General features: G+C 35.8%; 2 protein-coding genes across 2 annotated transcripts; one reads left to right on the top strand and one right to left on the bottom strand.

Annotated features, from left to right (window-relative positions):
• Nucleotides 1–3,456: 3,456 nt before the first annotated feature.
• Nucleotides 3,457–6,079, bottom strand: LOC134233439 (uncharacterized). Its single transcript, XM_062715413.1, has 2 exons — nucleotides 6,068–6,079; nucleotides 3,457–4,119 (listed from the first exon to the last, which is right to left on the bottom strand). The coding sequence occupies exons 1-2, from the start codon at nucleotides 6,077–6,079 to the stop codon at nucleotides 3,589–3,591; spliced, it is 543 nt and encodes a 180-aa protein (XP_062571397.1). The 3' UTR covers nucleotides 3,457–3,588.
• On the top strand, nucleotides 4,400–12,808 carry LOC134233438 (uncharacterized). Its single transcript, XM_062715412.1, has 2 exons — nucleotides 4,400–4,484; nucleotides 10,123–12,808. Exon 2 carries the CDS (start codon nucleotides 10,215–10,217, stop codon nucleotides 11,907–11,909), a length of 1,695 nt encoding a protein of 564 aa, XP_062571396.1. The 5' UTR covers nucleotides 4,400–4,484; nucleotides 10,123–10,214; the 3' UTR covers nucleotides 11,910–12,808.
• Nucleotides 12,809–19,240: the final 6,432 nt, after the last annotated feature.

Genomic DNA, 19,240 nt, shown 5'->3' with positions numbered 1-19,240 from the left:
CATTGAAAATTGGGTTTTACCTTTCTTGTTGTTTGCCCCCCCCCCTTTCTCCTCCATTAATTAATTCCACCCCAACCCCACTTTCAATTTTTTTTTTCCAGATTAAAGAAGAATTAATGTATGAATCTTTCATAACGTTACATTTCTTGAGCTACATATAGAATGTCCAATATTGTAGAGAATGCTGAGCCGGGCAGATAAAAGTGTTCGTAATACTGTGCAGTGTATATGTACTAGCGATTTCTCATTACAGCAAATGCTTATAATTTTACATGTTGCTGTTATTCAGATTTTTATCTTTAAAATGTACATTTTGTATTGTGATATTTTAATTTGATTGATTTATAAAATGTTTGTGGTTGATTTACGTCCCTTGTGAGGATTTTCCGCTCAGACGTCACAATGTATACCGATAAAGGACTTCATATTTAGACATGAACTCCGCACTCAGGATCTTTATTAAGGAGAAAAAATCTTGATCGTGTCAACACCTACAGTGACTCAAAACCTTGATTTTTAAGGTCTCATTCCAAAGATCTGCGACCTTTTCCTCAAGTGCCGGGTGCTTGGCAAAGGAAGACAAATTGCTATTTTACGTCTTTGGCTTGATGCGGCGCTGGAACGAGAATCGAACCCTGTATTTCCCATGATGTAAAGAATGCTCCACCAATAGGCAAACTTGCATTATACTGAAAGGAAAAAGAAACCCATTATGATAGTAAATTTTCAATTAAATTGAAGCTATTATTCCGAATATGTTTTTCAATATTATTGTCAAACATTTTAATTCATCTTTAATCAGGTTACCAAAATCTTGTGTGACATTAAATTATAATTTATGAATTTTTGAAATCAATATGTCGATAAAAATAAAAATCCTCATCATCACCCTTGCACATAACTTACATCCTTGATTCACCTGTGAATTGAGTTCACTAATGCATTTATCTTTCTCAATGGATTATTATCCTTCCGACGGTAGACTTAATGGTTAACATAAGCTGTACAACATTCTAAAGCCATCAATTTCCCCTGCTCAATGGATACCAAGAATTTTCGATTTAAAAATACGGTCTCAATGATAATGCCTTGACGACCATAGGCGTCGGAACCGGAGGGATTATGGAAAGGGCTTGCCCCTCCCAATTTTCCCTTTTTTTTTTGTAAAAATAGACATTGCATACTAGGCTTTGAAAATGGGATTTACCTTTTCTTGTTAATTTAGTCCAGCTTTTCAATACCCCCCCTTTCAATTTGCTTCCGACGCCCATGACGATAACCTTGGTGGCAAGGTGAAAAGCCCTATCTTGATGTGACGTTGTTACGCACCAACGTGGAGGCTGGACCTTTGGATGACCGTATAAATCGAGGTCTCGTGTCACAGTAGGTGCTGGCACGAAAAAGATCCCCCCTGTTCAATTACCCTGAGTGCCAAGTATAGGACAAAATTTGTAGCTCTCCAATAGGAAATGGCGTCTCCATATGAGTGATAAATTCTCGAGAGGGACGTCAAACAACATGCAATCAATCAATCTTTATTTTATGTTTTTTCCATGTTTCAAATTCAGCTGACATTTTAATCTGAGTTGAAATGATTACGACACTGGTACATCTTATCCTTAGGTACTGTATTTAAAGACCCAATTTTTTTACCGTACGGTTACCTGAGGAGGGGGAGTGGTCGAAGTAACAGTGGTGTTATTTACCTGGAGACCCCCAATACCCCAGATGTCAAAAATCTGTGTATACGTAGCATTACACAGGAAGTCTATGTTTGGTAATCAGGTTCAACATTACGTCGTGACTTTTTTTCTTTTATGTAAGGAAAACATTTTCTAGAACGATATACATGTATCTCATTTTATTTCCTTCAAAACATTACCATGATTACGATGAATTCGAAAGCGTTAAGTTTGCAAATAAAGTCTTTCATATCTAAAATAATTATTTTACGTAGTTTCACTTAAAACCAGCCACAAAACAGTAAAAACTACAAAACAATAATATTTATCTTTTTTAATCTTCAATAAAAGAAATCGCTTGATAAGAAAAGTCTGAATATTGAAATGAAAAAAAGATTATTAATCCATCTATCCGTCGTGCATGTGAACATGCATTTACCGCGATCGGAATGTCTTCCCCTGGCCAACAATGTTGTCCAAAATATTCTATATTTATTTATTCTTCGTGTGTAAACAAAATTTTATTGTTAGAAAGATTTCTTTTCAGAATCGATCACTATTAATTATCTTCACATAATCATTGCGTATATACACAGACGCTAGAGGAAATTCCAGCATTAATTCTGACATCAATTTCTGTACAACATCGTGCGGATTGTAGCCATAGTACAAAATAAAACATCTTTTAAAAACTATGCTATGCCGTTTATTAGTCCTGAATATTTTTCTTATATCCCATTTCTTAAAAAATGATTTAAATCGTCGGGCTTCCAATTACGGCAAATAGAGCCGGTTTTTGTGGACGCGGTCTTTTTTCTACAGATAACGTGGACGATATAACGCTTTCAAGTAACAAACAGCAGTGAAGATAGAAAAGAAATATTTTATTATGTCAATGTTTTAACAATCTACTTCCAATTATTTTTGAAATAAAATTCAGACATTTTGGAGTACGGGTACATGAAAGCGTTTGACGCGTGACCAGGTAATTGGGTGTCTTCCCACTTAGCCAAAATTCTGAAATTGATACAGGTGACTGGTTTTGGTTAAGTGGGAAGTGTACAGGTAAGGGCAGGGAGAGAACAAAAGAAATTAATTACAGGTGTCCTATAGTCTGTTTTAGAATGACCAGTACTATGAATTATTTAAATTCTTCATTTATTATATTTGTTTCTAGGTAATATTTTAAAGTGATGCATTAAATATTAAAATGTCTTTTCTAATTTTGAATAATTAATTTTTTTAAATTTTTTTTTACATTTTTTTTATTTTAATTTGTAATTACAAGTTTTTATGGAATGCCATATACGATAGCCAAATGCTTACTGCCAACTGCTGACTGCTTACTGCCAACTGTCAGCTGCTTACTGCTAACTGCCACACATATTTGAATAAATTTTAGCTGACAGTTGGCAGTAAGCAGTCAGCAGTTGGCAGTAAGCAGTTGGCTGTCGTATATGGCATTCCATAAGGTTTTGTGTGTGTGTTTTAAAAAAATAATTCTCATATTTTTTTTCAATTCTAATTCTAATTTGTAATTACATGTTTTTCTTTTAAATAATTCATTGTTTTTCAGTTAAATTAATACATAAAGAAGCATGTTTTATTTTTAAGGTATTTATTTTTAATCCTTCTTCTTTTTCATATCACAAAAGAAAAAAAACACAAAATATCACACTGACACTTTAAATAAAGTTACATTAACAGGCATGCAAAAGTTACCATTCTTACATAAATATACTTTTAATCATTTTGATAAATAATGGTCATATAAAATATGAAAATAACATAACAGTCATTATCATAATATTCAAGTAACTAATATATGTATGGCAAATATAGCATAATTATCAACATGTATGGTACTACTCAGTCATAAACACAGTCATAAACACTCAAAGACACATCACTCCAAATGCAGTAGATGAGAGGCAGCATCTGCGTAGTCCATTATCTGGATATCTCCTTGGCCTAATCTGGCCTTTAGGTCCTGGATGCGACGATCTAATTGTCGATACTTTCTCTTCTTTGGACGGATAACACCACCAGCAGCAAGCTGAATCATTTTGGCTTCATTGGCTGCCTGCTCCTTCTGAATTAATTGTACAAACATGAACAAATTTGGATGGGGGCGCCGACACATCCTGTTGAACTTGTGATGCCATCCTTCCACTGCATTTGTTGTTCGTGGCCCTTCGTTGTCATAGTGGTTCCAATTTATCAGATGGCCTTCAACCCAAGTCTCGGTCACATAGTCCTTAAAACGTCCAACAACTTGATTATCGTCTTCGTTGTCCTGTAGTGCCTCAAACCACACGTCTTCCACTTGCTGCTCTGGAACCAAAGGAAGAACGGCCGCTCTTCTTTCCAGTCGATGAAAGTCTTCATCCTGCCGGAATTGTGTTGTCAATCCACAGGATTGGACTTTCCATATGCACTGGGTGTAATGGAAAAAGCATCCCTTGATAGATGTCCTGGGAAAGTTTCCTTGAACTGCATTCCTTGCGGCGATTTCGAAGTCCAGTAACCAATGTTATGCTATTGTTTTTTTAATGATTGACAGGCGGTAAATTATTGATCTTGAATCAGGTAGATTTAGGGGGCGTTAACATAAAATTGGGTGTTTAAGTGTTTTCAGACACTGTGATGTTTATTCACTCATATCTAGAGCTATCACTTAATAAGCATGATAACGACTTTAAAAGAGGGCATCATCAGCAAGTTATCTAGTACAGGTACAAAACGTCAATACATTTATTGTCAGTCGATTTAATAAGCACGTGAAAATTGGGAGAACCTACGGTAAGTATCTCATGCGATGTGAACACATTTGTATACAAAAGAATCATGGCTTGCTTTGTGGGGGTAATTCATTAATTCTCCATTCTGTGCAGCAAGTACTGGGGGACTTCTGGTTTGTGTTTCTAATATGTCTTCAAAGGAAGTTAAAGTTATCAGATGTGAAATGTCAAGGATGAGAAGGGAATTAATAATAACACAAGAAATTCAGGCAAATGAAGAGAAACCTTTGTTTCACTTTGGAAAATTCGCACACTTTGTTGCAGAAAATAAAAATGAAGACATCTGTGTTTCTGACACAAATGACAAGGCAGTCATTGTAGTCGACAAATGGGGAAAATTTAGATTTGAGTTCCAAACACAAATGATATTAAATAAGACATTATTTAGTCCTGACCAAATCATCACAGATTCTCTCTGCAATATTATTGTAACTGATTATATGAACAACTGTTTGCATCTTCTTGATCAAAATGGCTTGTATCTAAAATGTGTGGATAATTGTGGATTAGACTTTCCCATACCTTTAGATATTGATGAGAATGGTGATCTGCTTGTTGGAATGTGTCTCTCCGGGCAGATTAAAGTGATACGTTATCGAACTTGATGGAAAAAAAAAGATTTTTATTTTAAATCCTACATGGTAGGACATATGATTATTTCTACTCGTTCATAGATGGGTGTAAAACTATTGTCAAACATTTCAAAGGAAAAGAAATATGAACATATGTTTATCTAAGCTGATTTAGAATTATTTTTTAGTAAAGCATATGTTTATTGATATTCATACCAGGTCATTGATACATAGGTGTGGAACAATGGTACAAACGTTTCAAAAGGAAAACCAGGGCATAGACTTAATATATCTCTACTGACTTGCACTTAGTTTTATTTTGACAGGTATACTTGTACTTTGCCTCCCCCTCCCTTTTGTTCCTTTTTTTTTGAAGTCTGAACTTGATTAAATGTATCAATTCAATCAAGTACATGGCGGTTTTAGACCACAAGAAGGTTTTATACATCATGTAATCAAGTATGCCACATATTATGTAATCAATGTTTACTTATCAATCATATTCATAATTCGGTTTCTTTTTGCTGTGATTGTTTGAGACACATAGTGGAGGTTGATTAATAATTTTATGGATTTCTTAACCATTGATAACATAGTTAATAACAAGTATTTTCAACATATAATTTAAGTCACATTAGTCATGTTAGTAGAAAAGTGATGCACATTTAAATTTGTATTGTTGTTCATTAAAATAGAGAGTGAAGGAGGTTTTTTGATATTCTGCGATAGTGCAATATCTGTGAACTGGGTTTGTGACAATACAGAGAAATGATAAGGCATGAGAATATCCTCCTACGAGTATAAGCTATTTTATCAAAACGAATTTGCATTTGGATTTGATTGTAAAAAGATATTATTATAAATCAATCAATAATACATTAAAATGGTGATTCACTCATATTCATTTTTAAAATTCATTATCCGTAAAGAAGGATTTTTACAACATAGAATAAAATTTCTAATGAACGTAGTAAATCTGATTGGAGATTGTAATTCAGTGAGATATGTGTACCTTCCTTATCATTGTTTTCAGAATAAATGTTACATCTGGTTTTGCCGCCAGCGAACCCCCCCCCCCCTCTCCCAAAAAAAAACCTTTAAAAAGCGATAATACGAAATTAACCAGCAAATAAGAATTGAACTACTGCTTACTTTGAGTTTATCATAAAAAAGTCATGCATAGTTTACTTGTTTTTCGGTGTTTAAAATTCAGCTGAAATTGTCAGCCAAAATGAAATACGGCGTACGCTGCTTATCATATCTGTTCATACTCTATTGTTTTCTGATACTCTTATGTTTATTTTCCTCGTATTATCAATTCTCCTTTATCAGTAGCAAATAGAAACAAGCAGCAAGTGCCTATAAGTATTCTAAAGACGCATTATAATTATAAAGGGTCCTTGCAATTGATTAATTCCTAAAAAAAAAATTAAAATGACATGAGTTATTGAATGATTTTCGGCATTTTACATCAAGATTCATCTGTTTAAATATAAAAAAAGTCAGAGGAATATCGGATTTAGGAAATGAAAACAATTAGTAAATGCCCACTGAAAATCGAGCCCGGAAAGAATCTGGACACAGTCATTTTTTTTTTCAATTTCTTAATGGATGCCGTGAAAATGTTGAACGCAGCTTCAAATTATTTTAATCGGTAAGCTACCGGTAGGTAACACAGTTTCTCCACATGCAATTTAATTGTTTTATTTATCGAGGAGAACAAGGTTAAGTAAATAATATTTTGCTATGTTAATGATATTTATATAAATGCTATTCAATGCCATTGTTATTTTGCACACTTTTTGCATACGTGGACAGATCGATGCGATTAAAAAAAACTTACAGATAGTCGCCATAATGCATTCTTGATACTTGTAGCACAGGTTCAGAATCTCTGCTGCGTCTGTTTTTAGCTCACCTAAGCCGAAGGCTCAAGTGAGCTTTTCTGATCACATTTTGTCCGGCGTCCGTCTGTCTGTCCGTCCATCTGTCTGTCTGTCTGTAAACTTTTCACATTTTCGACTTCTTCTCAAGAACCGCCTAACCAATTTCAACGAAACTTGCCACAAAGCATTCTTGGATAAATGGGATTCAAGTTTGTTCAAATGAAGGGCCACGCCCTCATTCAAGGGGAGATAATTGGGATTTAATGAAAAATTGGTTGTTTCTTTTAAAAATCTTCTTCGGAAGAACCACTGTGCCAGGAAAGATGAAACTTATGGGGAAACATCCTCAGGTAGTGTAGATTCAAGTTTGTTCAAATCATGATCCCCGGGGGTAGGGTGGGGCCACAATGTAGAAATATATAGGAAAATTCTTTAAAATCTTCTTCTCAAGAATGACAAAGCCATAATTCATCACATTTATATGGAAGCATCCTCAGGTAGTGTAGATTCAAATTTGTTCAAATCATGACCCCCAAGGGTAGGGTGGGGCCACAATGGCCGACCAAAGTTTTACATTGAAATAATAGGAAAATTCTTTAAAAATCTTATCAAGAATGAGAAAGACATAATTCATCATTGATATAGAAGCATCCTCAGGTAGTGTAGATTCTATGTTCAAATCTTGACCCCCAGGGGTATGGCGGGGGCAAAATGGACGACCAAACTTTTACATAGAAATATATAGGTTTAGGAAAATTCTTTAGAAATCTTCTTCTCAAGAATCGCAGAGCAATAATTAATCATATTCATATAGAAGCATCCTCAATTAGGGTAGATTCAAGTTTGTTCATGACCCCCGGGGTAGGGCGGGGCCAAAATGGCCAACCAAACTTTTACATAGAAATCTATAGGAAAATTCATTAAAAATCTTCTCAAGAATAGCAAATCCATGATTGGTCATTGGACAACTTTTGGATTTAAACTTTTCAATAATAAACCAATTTCTACTTTTTCCTAGCCACAATGCTCAGGTGAGCGATGTGGCCCATGGGCCTCTTGTGAAAATTCCTTATCAGTAGAGCTTGCATATACTACTAAGATGCAGACAAATTGATCCGCATGTTTCTTTGTTTACATGAGCAAAATAGTGGCTTGAATCTTACTTTGTGGTGTAAATTTAGCAATGATATGGCTTATTTGTGTAAAAAGGGTGCAACTAAACACTGTTGTCATGGACTCTGCAATAGTAACACTCACGAAAAAATATATGCAAGGAGTTGAATTTATAAGATTTCCAAAGCCTTGGAGAGATATTAAAAAATGTAAACGATGGGTGAATTAAAACGGGAAGGATTTTGAACTGCAAAGGTCACTAAGGATACATAAATTATATATATGCAGCAAGCACTTTGTTCATGTTGTTATAGGAAAATAAGGGGCAAAATAAACATTCAGACCATCTTCCTGCAACTGCAATCGAATCTGAAGTACAAAATGTATTACAGCATATTAATATGTGTTGAAATTTTGTGTTTACATAATAGTATACCAGTAAATGTAGAAAAATACATTGCTTATGTGTTCTCTGTTTTATTTAAATCTATTGACAGATCAAAAAGTGCACAACAAATCGTAGATGTCCCAGTCCCAGACAAGAAATCGCATATCCCTGAAAATGGCAAGAAATCTATTAAGATAATTCAAATACGTCCTGTGTCGTCACTTCCGGCCAAACCGAAAATGCATATTTTTACCGTTCTTGACACGTTTATGTCACTGGACCAGGTCGAGACCACTAGATTTTCTGGCGTCAGCATAAATTTTACATGTAAATTAGCTATATGTTTACTTTACCTACTGCTGAATGAGCTGCAATGCATTGTGGGCTACTACAAGTACCCAGCTGTGTTAAAAATAAAGGGCAACTTGAATTGTCCTTTGATAAACTTATTTTCAATTCTGTTTTGAGATTTGTGAAAGAAATATTTAAAATGATGTATAATCTTTTAAATTAATAAGTTAAATTTAGCTTCAGAAATAGATTGGAAAAAAGTCCATTATAATCTGCCAATCCTTGAAAATGAATAAAATTAATAATTATAAATTTATAAAAGAACTACCTTATCTGTTCCGAAAGAGCTGTAGATCTTTTAAAAGAGAGTGATTTGGTTTGTACTCTCTGCTGCGGAAAGTATAATCAATTGTATGTCATAGATCACAAACTTTGTTTGCTGAAATACAAATTTATCGTTATAAATATGAAATTTAAAATGACTCACATTTTCTAAACTTTGCTTTTCTTGAACCGCGTGTCCGATAACAACCGAGTTGCCGATAACGCGTTAAGCAGTGTGATAAACATGCAATAGCAATGCAATATCCAGCCTCCCCGATCCATCTAAGTATGAGCTTCATCTACCCATTCCATTTGGCCAATAATGACAAAGAGCACACTGCTGATATGACTGTTCATTTGGTGGTTCTAATTTCTTTGCGCATTAAACAACATCCGATGTTTTTACAGATCCGCGTTTACAATTTTGTAATTTTAAAGTCAATCTCTTTTTTCCTCCACTGTTTGAATTCTACAGCTTACATCTAGGTCTAACGCCCCTTTGGGAAATTCATTGAACCACCATTGAGTTTAGATTCTTCAAATGCTCTGTTTCAAACGCATAAATGCACTCGTGTTCGAAAGGTTGTGAGTTTGAATTTCGGCGGCAACTAACCTAAGTCGATAAACATGGGTAGCAACTGTTCCTAAGCCATGCATTCGGCACCTTGATTGATTGTATGTTGTTTAACGCCCTCTCGAGAATTTTTCACTCATATGGAGACGCCATCACTTCCCGGTGGAAAGCTACAAAATTTGTCCCAAGGCTAACAAATGTTATAATAATACGTATCGAGGCTTTATTTTGTATCCGTATTCATTTATGTTTACAGAAAGCAAAACAAAACCATTCTCTGTTTCTATTCTGACAGAGTTTATATATTATAATAATTACACTGTATTTATTCATTTGTTTGTAATACAGCATATTCAGTTCTGAACAGTTTTAAGATCATATTAGAAAACAAAATCAAGACACATTAAATTTTGCTTCAGTAATACGGTATTTTTATTATTATTAAATGATGAAATAAGTGTCTATCTAATGCATTTTTCTTTACTTTATAGAAATGGTTATAGCTGCACTTTAAAAACTTAAAATGCCCGAAAACAGCTAGCCAATCTTATTAATTTGCAATAAAAGCATAATAAAATTCATCATGATAATGATACAACGCCTCAAAACATGCTCCAAATGTCAACAGGGAATCCAGTTTGTTTGCGAAAAATGCCAGAATAATTTTTGTAGACAATGTGTTAACCAGCACGTGGATGAATTCAGACATCTCCACCATTCCATAGTACTGTACAGACACAAGAAGTCTAATATAGACATTCCATTCTGCAGCAAGCATCCTTGTTACAAACTTGATACTTTCTGTCGACAATGCAACGTTCCACTTTGTCTAAAATGTTGGAGTTCATCTAAAGTCCATGTTAAACATGCTTTTGGTTACATGCAGGAATTCATAGAAAGGCAAAAGAAACAAATTTTAGCAGATTCCGATATCTTAGTATCAACTATCATGCCAAAACTGCTAACGGAAAAAACGTCATTGAAAAAACAGTACACAGATGCAAACAATGAAATTGATGTAGTGTTAAAGAAAGCAGAGGAATTAAAACACAGTATCCTCGAGAACATTAACAATGTTTTTACTAGTTTTCAAAAACGAATGAATGTTGAAAAGGACATTATACAATCAAAATTTCAAAACCAGAATGTTTCTGTGAATGAAGCTTATTCTAAAGCATCACAGGAGCTTCAGAAATATCGTGATATAATTCATTTGGATGATGAAAAGGATACTTTAAAGATGATATTAAACTTCAAAAAGGATGACCAGGCATTCCCCATCAATTGCCGTTTTTCCTGTGACTTTCAAAAGAATATAAAATCTCCCATTGTTGTCCAAGGGAAGTTTCTTAGTCTGGTACAAGAAGTTCATGATGGTGAATTCGGAAACCTTGAGGTTGATCTCCATTATAATTCTGCAGAAGACACGGTCTCCCATGATGGGCCAGGACTGCTAAACAAAGCTTTAGTTATAAAAACGATTCAAACGAAGATCACAAACATTTTCCGTTTTGTGTGTGAAGGATCTAAAGTGTGGATAAACCAGTACACGAAACCAATAATTTACCACTTACATCTATTGGGTGATTCCACCGATGAAAAAGGTAATAATGAAATGATGTGTCCAGTTCCGCCAAGTGATATTACGATGGTCGACCATGGAATATACTACAGTGGGGAAAGAGAGGGTATTTTCAGCGTGAAAGATGGTGTGTCAAAACTGCTTCTAGCAAAACGTGATTGGTGGACCGAAGGACTCTGTGCAACAAGTACAGGCGGACTTCTGGTTTGTGTATCCAATATGTTTTCAGAGGAGGTTAAGATTATCAGATGTGATATGTCGAAAATAAAAGGGGAATTGATAATAATTCAAGAAATTCAGTTTAATGGAGAGAAACCTTTGTTTCATTTTGGAGATTGTGGACACTTTGTTGCAGAGAATAAAAATGGAGACGTCTGTGTCTCCGATGGTAATGCTGATGCAGTCATTGTAGTTGACAAGGCAGGGAAGTTCAGATTTAAGTTTCAAGGAAGAGTTATATTTCTCCAAAAAAACTTTATCCCCGACCAAATAACTACAGATTCTATATGCAATATTATTGTAACTGATTATATAAACAATTGTTTGCACATTCTTGATCAAAATGGTTTGTATCTAAAACGTGTGGACAATTGTGGATTAGACGCTCCTATCCCTTTAGATATTGACGAGGAAGGTAATCTGCTGGTTGGGAACTACCTCACCGGGCAGATTAAAGTGATACGATATCGCAAATGACGGTTGAAATAGAAATATCAATCAAACAATATCCTGTAATCAGGCTTTATCCAATTTTTTAACACTTTCTTCGAAAACATTATTTCTGTTTATTTAGATTTCTGCAGAATTGAGTTCCTTTTTTCATACCGCCGGATTGAAAAATGTCGTGGTCAATGTCCAAACATCTGAGCTTTTTTTTGGTTTGTTTGTTTGCTTCTTGTTAAACGTCCCTCTCGAGATGTTTTCATACACAAAGAGACGCCATCACTGGTCGTGGGTAGCTGCAAATATTGACCAATACGCGGCACTTTAAGTCTCGGTTTAAAAAGTCTCATCCGAAGGACCGGCCTCTACTATCCACTTTGATGCTACAATGTTGATTTTACAGGGTATAATTTTATAAAATTTTATATTTAGTTGACTGTTGTATATAAATGGTATCTACAAGGCATTTCATACATGTACTTTTTAAAACAGAAAGTTCATCAAAGATATGAAACCCTGTCAAAGTCTAAGCCTTATACATGTACAAATTCTTTCTTTTAATAACACGTGTTCAAAAGGGTATCAATGCTAGAAGAATTCCCTAATTTTAGTCTTTTATATATATATGTGCAATAAATATTTGAACCTAATACAAGTGTACTAGTATACTGAATTGTATATGCATATTAAATTAAAATTTTAGGTACCTAGGTGTTGTGTATGGAATTTATTTTTGAAGTGGATATTATCATTTTGATTCTCATATTTATGAAGTACCGGGGTACTTAAAATGCACGTTTTGAAGCAGAAAACAAGAGTTTAACCACAAGGGCTACATCGATACCATGTACTATACAAATAGATTTATAATTATGTACATACAAGGATTGTCCGTAAAGTTCGTGTACACGCTAAAATTTAAATAAAAGTGGTGTCATTGATATTTATTATTAGAATATTTATAATCCTTTATGAAATATGAATTTCAAAATGTTGTATTCAACTTTTTTATACAAAGATTAAATTTTATTACTAGTAAGTGGCATAAAATCATGCCTTTGTGATTTTCTAAAAATACTCATGATCATTTAAAATATTCCGTTTGTTGTAGGCTTGTAACAGAGTTAAACTAGATGCTGTCATGAGACAGTAATACCCGCACTAAGGTGTTTGCCTCTAAAACACGCTCCTACATATTGGCCGGCTTTCCAAGGAAAAAGTCAAAATAATTCTATAATTTACATAGGCGTCGGAACCGGGGGGGGGGGGGGGGGGGGGGGGGCTAGGGCCGGGGCTTTTTTTCCAAACATATACTTAGTATAGATATTGAACATTGCTTCATAGATTTAGCCCCCCCCCCCCCACTTTCCACAGACACATGGCAGTATAGGTAAAAAATGGGAAAATGGTAGTGTTTAGAAAAAAAATTTTTGTTACTGAAGTTCGAATTCAACCCCCCCCCCCCCCCCCCGAAATAAGATTTTCATGTTTGGGAAATTGATGTGTTTTCGTTTTGTTTTTGTTTTTGTTTTTTTTGCTTGTCAGGTTTTTTTTAGAAGGTATAAAAAAATTCTTTTACACCTAGCCCCCCCACTTTGAATTTGCTTCCGACACCAATGATTTGCATGTATTCATCAAACTGAGTATGAAATTCTCAGACCGGCCCTGTGACCTATAACTCAGAACCTCTTATATTTATTTTACATGCTTAATTCATTATATACCAGTTTGAATTCTATTAATGATGTAAATTAGATTTTGATAAATGTTTTGCTCATAATAGGACCTTTTTAAATTTATTAATCCCCCCGTCGACACCACAATCACACAGCACATACTGTTTGGAATAGGCTAGATGGAAAAGTTTTGTTAAAACATCGTTTGTTATGAATTAATTTAAAATTTGTTCTTGTACTATACATGTTAACATGTAAATTTCTACATCACATCACGTTGCGTCACCCATTATCATATTTTTAGATTAAACACCATTTGGCACACCTCGGCCGATTCCCACTTCATCTGATAAGGTGACGGAATCGACGAAGGTTTGTCGAATGGAATTAGCACATGGCTGCAGTCTGGTGTGCATTGGATTAATTCATTTTGTGTTATAATTGGATTTATAATGAAGTTGACGAGACAAACATGTATGGCAGTCGGTAAGTACAAGTTTAAGTATAGTGGGGAGTAAAATAAACCCAAACGATTAGGTTAAAGTTCAAAAAGGGTCAAAGATCATCGCATGCCACACTAGACCAGTGACGTATAACAAGTTGTTACGTCACTGACTAGACGAATTTCATATTGTGAAGTTATCTGCCATTGTCGATGTGACATTCAGTTACTGCCAATACTGGTGCGGATCCAGAATTTTTTTCGGGAGTAGGGAGAGGGGTTCGATCACATCTCAGTCAAAAAATTTCCAGCCCAGAATTTCCTGACAAGCAGGAGAAAAAAAAACCTGAAAATTAACAAATAAACAAAATAAAAACAATGATGGTGTGGTCAATGTTTTCTCAGTTAGGGGGAGGATGTCCAAAGTCATTTTTTATTTGCTTCAGTATATAGTCTTGTTTAAATAACAAAGCAAATTCCGGGGGGGGGGGGGGGGGGATGGGGGGGATTCCAATCTCCCTACCCACTCCCTGTCCCTGAAATAACAATCTATTTAGTTATTCCAAATAAATAGTATATTATTTTCCATTTGACTAATTATACATATTTTGTTTCTTGTGTTTATATTATGTCTGTCTATTTGTCTGCAGAAATTATAACCTTACCCATAAGTTTTAAGTGGGATGGGCTATACAAATGGCTTCTACATTTTATAGGTTTATTTCTTGTGACAATTAAGACCTTTTATTTGGGTACCATTAATTTTTACCTGAAATCGCTTGACCTAGGATACACATTTTTACAAGAAAAATACCAAACTTTAAACTTGGCCTAAATTTTGATCAATAGGTGCTAGGGCTTTCATGCTTAACATGTGTATTCATTGTGAACTGTCAACAGGTATAAATATGTTTGACCTTGACCCTAGAGTTTGAACCACTTAAAAAAAAAATAACCTTGGCAATTAACATTTGAACAGGAATTACCAGGGATTTCTTTATTTCACATGTGCATTCCTTGTGACAAGACTTTCTTCTGATACTAACAATTTGAACCCTTTGACCTTGAACTTTGAGTTTGACATATATTTGAGAAACTTCAACCTTCGCCATAGGCTTCCATACAGGGACATCAGTGTTTCACAAACACATCTTGTCTTCATTATTATTTGGTGGTGTCTCCATATGAGGGAAAAATTCCCAAGAGAGATGTATTCACAACAAACAAACAAATTACTAAAGAAAATATAAAACATGAATATGTTGGTCATGCATATCTCTGCATGAAAAAAACAGCTTTTCAAATACTGCAACCATATTCTAACCCTTTCAAAACACTCATTTGAGCTTTTCTGGTTTCCTTAACATATAACGTCTGTCGTGACGTGTCGTCCATCTGTTTGTCTGAAAACTTTTTACATTTTTAACTTCTCTAGAACCACTGGGCCAATTTTACCCAATTCATACAGAAATATGTATATTTATATGTCAGACTGTCCATCTGTCTCAATAAATTTAACCTTGGTCATCACGGTCATATCTACTGAATATTAAACTTATGTATTAGTATTTACCTGTGAGAATGGCATGGTTTTTTATGCGCCCGGATCGATAGATCCCGGGCGTATATTGTTTTTGTCCTGTCTGTTTGTCTTTTTGTCTGTTTATCTGTTTGTCTGTTTGTCTGTCTGTCTGTTGTCAACTTTAACCTTGGCCATAACTTTTGAACAATAAGAGATAGAGACTTCATATTTGGTATGCATACTCCAGTAATAAAGTCCTTTCAAATGACATCAAGGTCAATGACCTTGTGACCTTGACTGTGACCTATATGCTAAAAATAGCTGTTTCCACTGTTTGTCATAACTTTTTAACCATAGGAGATAGGGACCTCATATTTGGTATGCATACTCCACTAATAGAATCCTTTCAAACGACATCAAGGTCAATGATCTTGTGACCTTGACTGTGACCTATATGCTAAAAATAGCTTTTTACACTTTTTGCCATAACTTTTTAACCATAGGAGATAGGAACTTCATATTTGGTATGCATACTCCATCGATAAAGTCCTTTCAAACGACGGCAAGGTCAATGATCTTGTGATCTTGACTGTGACCTATATGCTAAAAATGGCTCTTTACACTTTTTGCCATAACTTTTGAACCATAGGAGATAGGGACTTCATATTTAGTATGCTTACTCCACTGATTAAGTTCTTTCGAATGACACCATGGTCAATGACCTTGTGACCTTGACTGTGATCAATATGCTAAAAATAGATTTTTTGAACTTTGTTGCCGCCGGGCGCATAGTGTTTCACAAACACATCTTGTTTTTTTTACCTGTGACCTAGAAGTTTGACCTACTTGCAAAAAAATTAAATTGTTATAAATTCATCATTTTGAAAGAGAAAAGTTAGGGCATTCATATCATAATGCATGTATATTATTACCTGTGATAAGACCTTTCTAAATAAATCATGACTTTTACTCTGTGACCTTGACCTTGAAGAGGTCAAAGCCTCTACTTTTCAAAAATGTTGCATTTGCTTATATCTTTTGATTGAGATGAGATATGACTCTCACATTTTACATATACATTAATTACTCATAAGAATTCAAGGTGTTTCCCAGCATGTGATGCTTTTTTTACCCCTTGACGTTGATGTTTTACATAATTTTCAAAATATTTAACTCTCCTAAAAGATGATTAGGCTTCTGAGTAACATTAAGGAAGACTTCAGGGAAGACAGGGCTTTTTGCATAAAAAATGCTTTTTTTACCCCCATTTGACCCCCCCGGGGCCAAATCAAAATTACGAAACCTTACTGCACATCTAATACACCCCCAACCATCTCCCTAAAGATGATTAGCCTACTGTGTAAAATGTAAGAGGAGTTCAGGGAAGACGGGGCTTTTTGCATAAAAAACGTCATTTTTCAACCCACATTTGACCCCCCGGGGCAAAATCAAAATAACGAAACCTTACTGCACATCTACCTGACACCACCAACCATCTCCCAACAGATGATTAGCCTACTGTGTAAAATGTAGGAGGAGTTCAGGGAAGAAGGGGCTTTTTGCATAAAAAATGTCATTTTTTAGACCCCCATTCCCCCCGGGCAAAATCAAAATTCCGAAACCTTACTGCACATCTACATGACACCACCAACCATCTCCCAAAAGATGATTAGCCTACTGTGTAAAATGTAGGAGGAGTTCAGGGAAGAAGGGGCTTTTTGCATAAAAAACGTCAATTTTCGACACCCATTTGACACCCCGTGGCAAAATCAAAATTCAGAAACCTTACTGCACATCTACATGACACCACCAACCATCTCCCTAAAGATGATTAGCCTACTGTGTAAAATGTAAGAGGAGTTCAGGGAAGACGGGGCTTTTTGCATAAAAAACGTCATTTTCGACCCCATTTGACCCCCCGGGGCAAAATCAAAATTCCGAAACCTTACTGCACATCTACATGACACCAAAAGATGATTAGCCTACTGTGTAAAATGTAAGAGGAGTTCAGGGAAGACGGGGCTTTTTGCATAAAAAACGTCATTTTTCGACCCCCATTTGACCCCCCGGGGCAAAATCAAAATTCCAAAACCTTACTGCACATCTACATGACACCACCAACCATCTCCCAAAAGATGATTAGCCTACTGTGTAAAATGTAAGAGGAGTTCAGGGAAGACGGGGCTTTTTGCATAAAAAACATCATTTTTCGACCCCCATTTGACCCCCTGGGGCAAAATCAAAATTCTGAAACCTTACTGCACATCTACATGACACCCCAACCATCTCCCAAAAGATGATTAGCCTACTGTGTAAAATGTAGGAGGAGTTCAGGGAAGACGGGGCTTTTTGCACAAAAAACGTCATTTTTCGACCCCCATTTGACCCCCCGGGGCAAAATCAAAATTCCGAAACCTTACTGCACATCTACATGACCCCACCAACCATCTCCCTAAAGATGATTAGCCTACTGTGTAAAATGTAAGAGGAGTTCAGGGAAGACGGGGCTTTTTGCATAAAAAACGTCATTTTTCGACCTCCATTTGACCCCCCGGGGCAAAATCAAAATTACGAAACCTTACTGCACATCTACGTGACACCACCAACCATCTCCCAAAAGTAGATGATTAGCCTACTGTGTAAAATGTAAGAGGAGTTCAGGGAAGAAGGGGCTTTTTGCATAAACATCATTTTTCAGCCCCCCTATTGCACCCCCCCGGGGCAAAATCAAAATTCTGAAACCTTACTGCACATCTACATGACACCCCCAACCATCTCCCAAAAGATGATTAGCCTACTGTGTAAAATGTAGGAGGAGTTCAGGGAAGAAGGGGCTTTTTGCATAAAAAACGTCATTTTTCGACCCCCATTTGACCCCCCGGGGCAAAATCAAAATAACGAAACCTTGCTGCACATCTACGTGACACCACCAACCATCTCCCAAAAGATGATTAGCCTACTGTGTAAAATGTAGGAGGAGTTCAGGGAAGAAGGGGCTTTTTGCATAAAAAACATCATTTTTCAATCCCCCTATTTGACCCCCCCGGGGCAAATCAAAATTCCGAAAACCTTACTGCACGTCTACATACACCACCAACCATCTCCCAAAAGATGATTAGCCTACTGTGTAAAATGTAGGAGGAGTTCAGGGAAAGAAGGGGCTTTTTGCATAAAAAACGTATTTTCAGCCCCCTCCCATCAACCCCCTCTCTCCCTCCGGGGCAAAATCAAAATTCCGAAACCTTACTGCACGTCTACATGACACCACCAACCATCTCCCAAAAGATGATTAGCCTACTGTGTAAAATGTAGGAGGAGTTCAGGGAAGAAGGGGCTTTTTGCATAAAAAACGTCATTTTTCGACCCCCATTTGACCCCCTGGGGCAAAATCAAAATTCCGAAACCTTACTGCACATCTACATGACACCCCCAACCATCTCCCAAAAGATGATTAGCCTACTGTGTAAAATGTAAGAGGAGTTCAGGGAAGACGGGGCTTTTTGCATAAAAAACGTCATTTTTCGACCCCCATTTGACCCCCGGGGCAAAATCAAAATTCCGAAACCTTACTGCACATCTACATGACACCCCCAACCATCTCCCAAAAGATGATTAGCCTACTGTGTAAAATGTAGGAGGAGTTCAGGGAAGACGGGGCTTTTTGCATAAAAAACATCATTTTTCGACCCCCATTTGACCCCCCGGGGCAAAATCAAAATTCTGA

This window comes from Saccostrea cucullata, unplaced genomic scaffold (assembly GCF_032062105.1).
Source record: "Saccostrea cucullata isolate Sc308-1 unplaced genomic scaffold, CSIRO_AGI_Scuc_v1 ctg3983, whole genome shotgun sequence".
Lineage (NCBI taxonomy): Eukaryota > Metazoa > Mollusca > Bivalvia > Ostreida > Ostreidae > Saccostrea > Saccostrea cuccullata.
Note: the sequence above shows the minus strand (reverse complement) of the source record. Positions and strands in the feature narration are given on the sequence as shown.

Excerpts from the sequence above, each read along its gene's own strand:
- LOC134233438 (XM_062715412.1), top strand. The coding sequence starts at position 10,215 with ATGATAATGATACAACGCCTCAAAACATGCTCCAAATGTCAACAGGGA.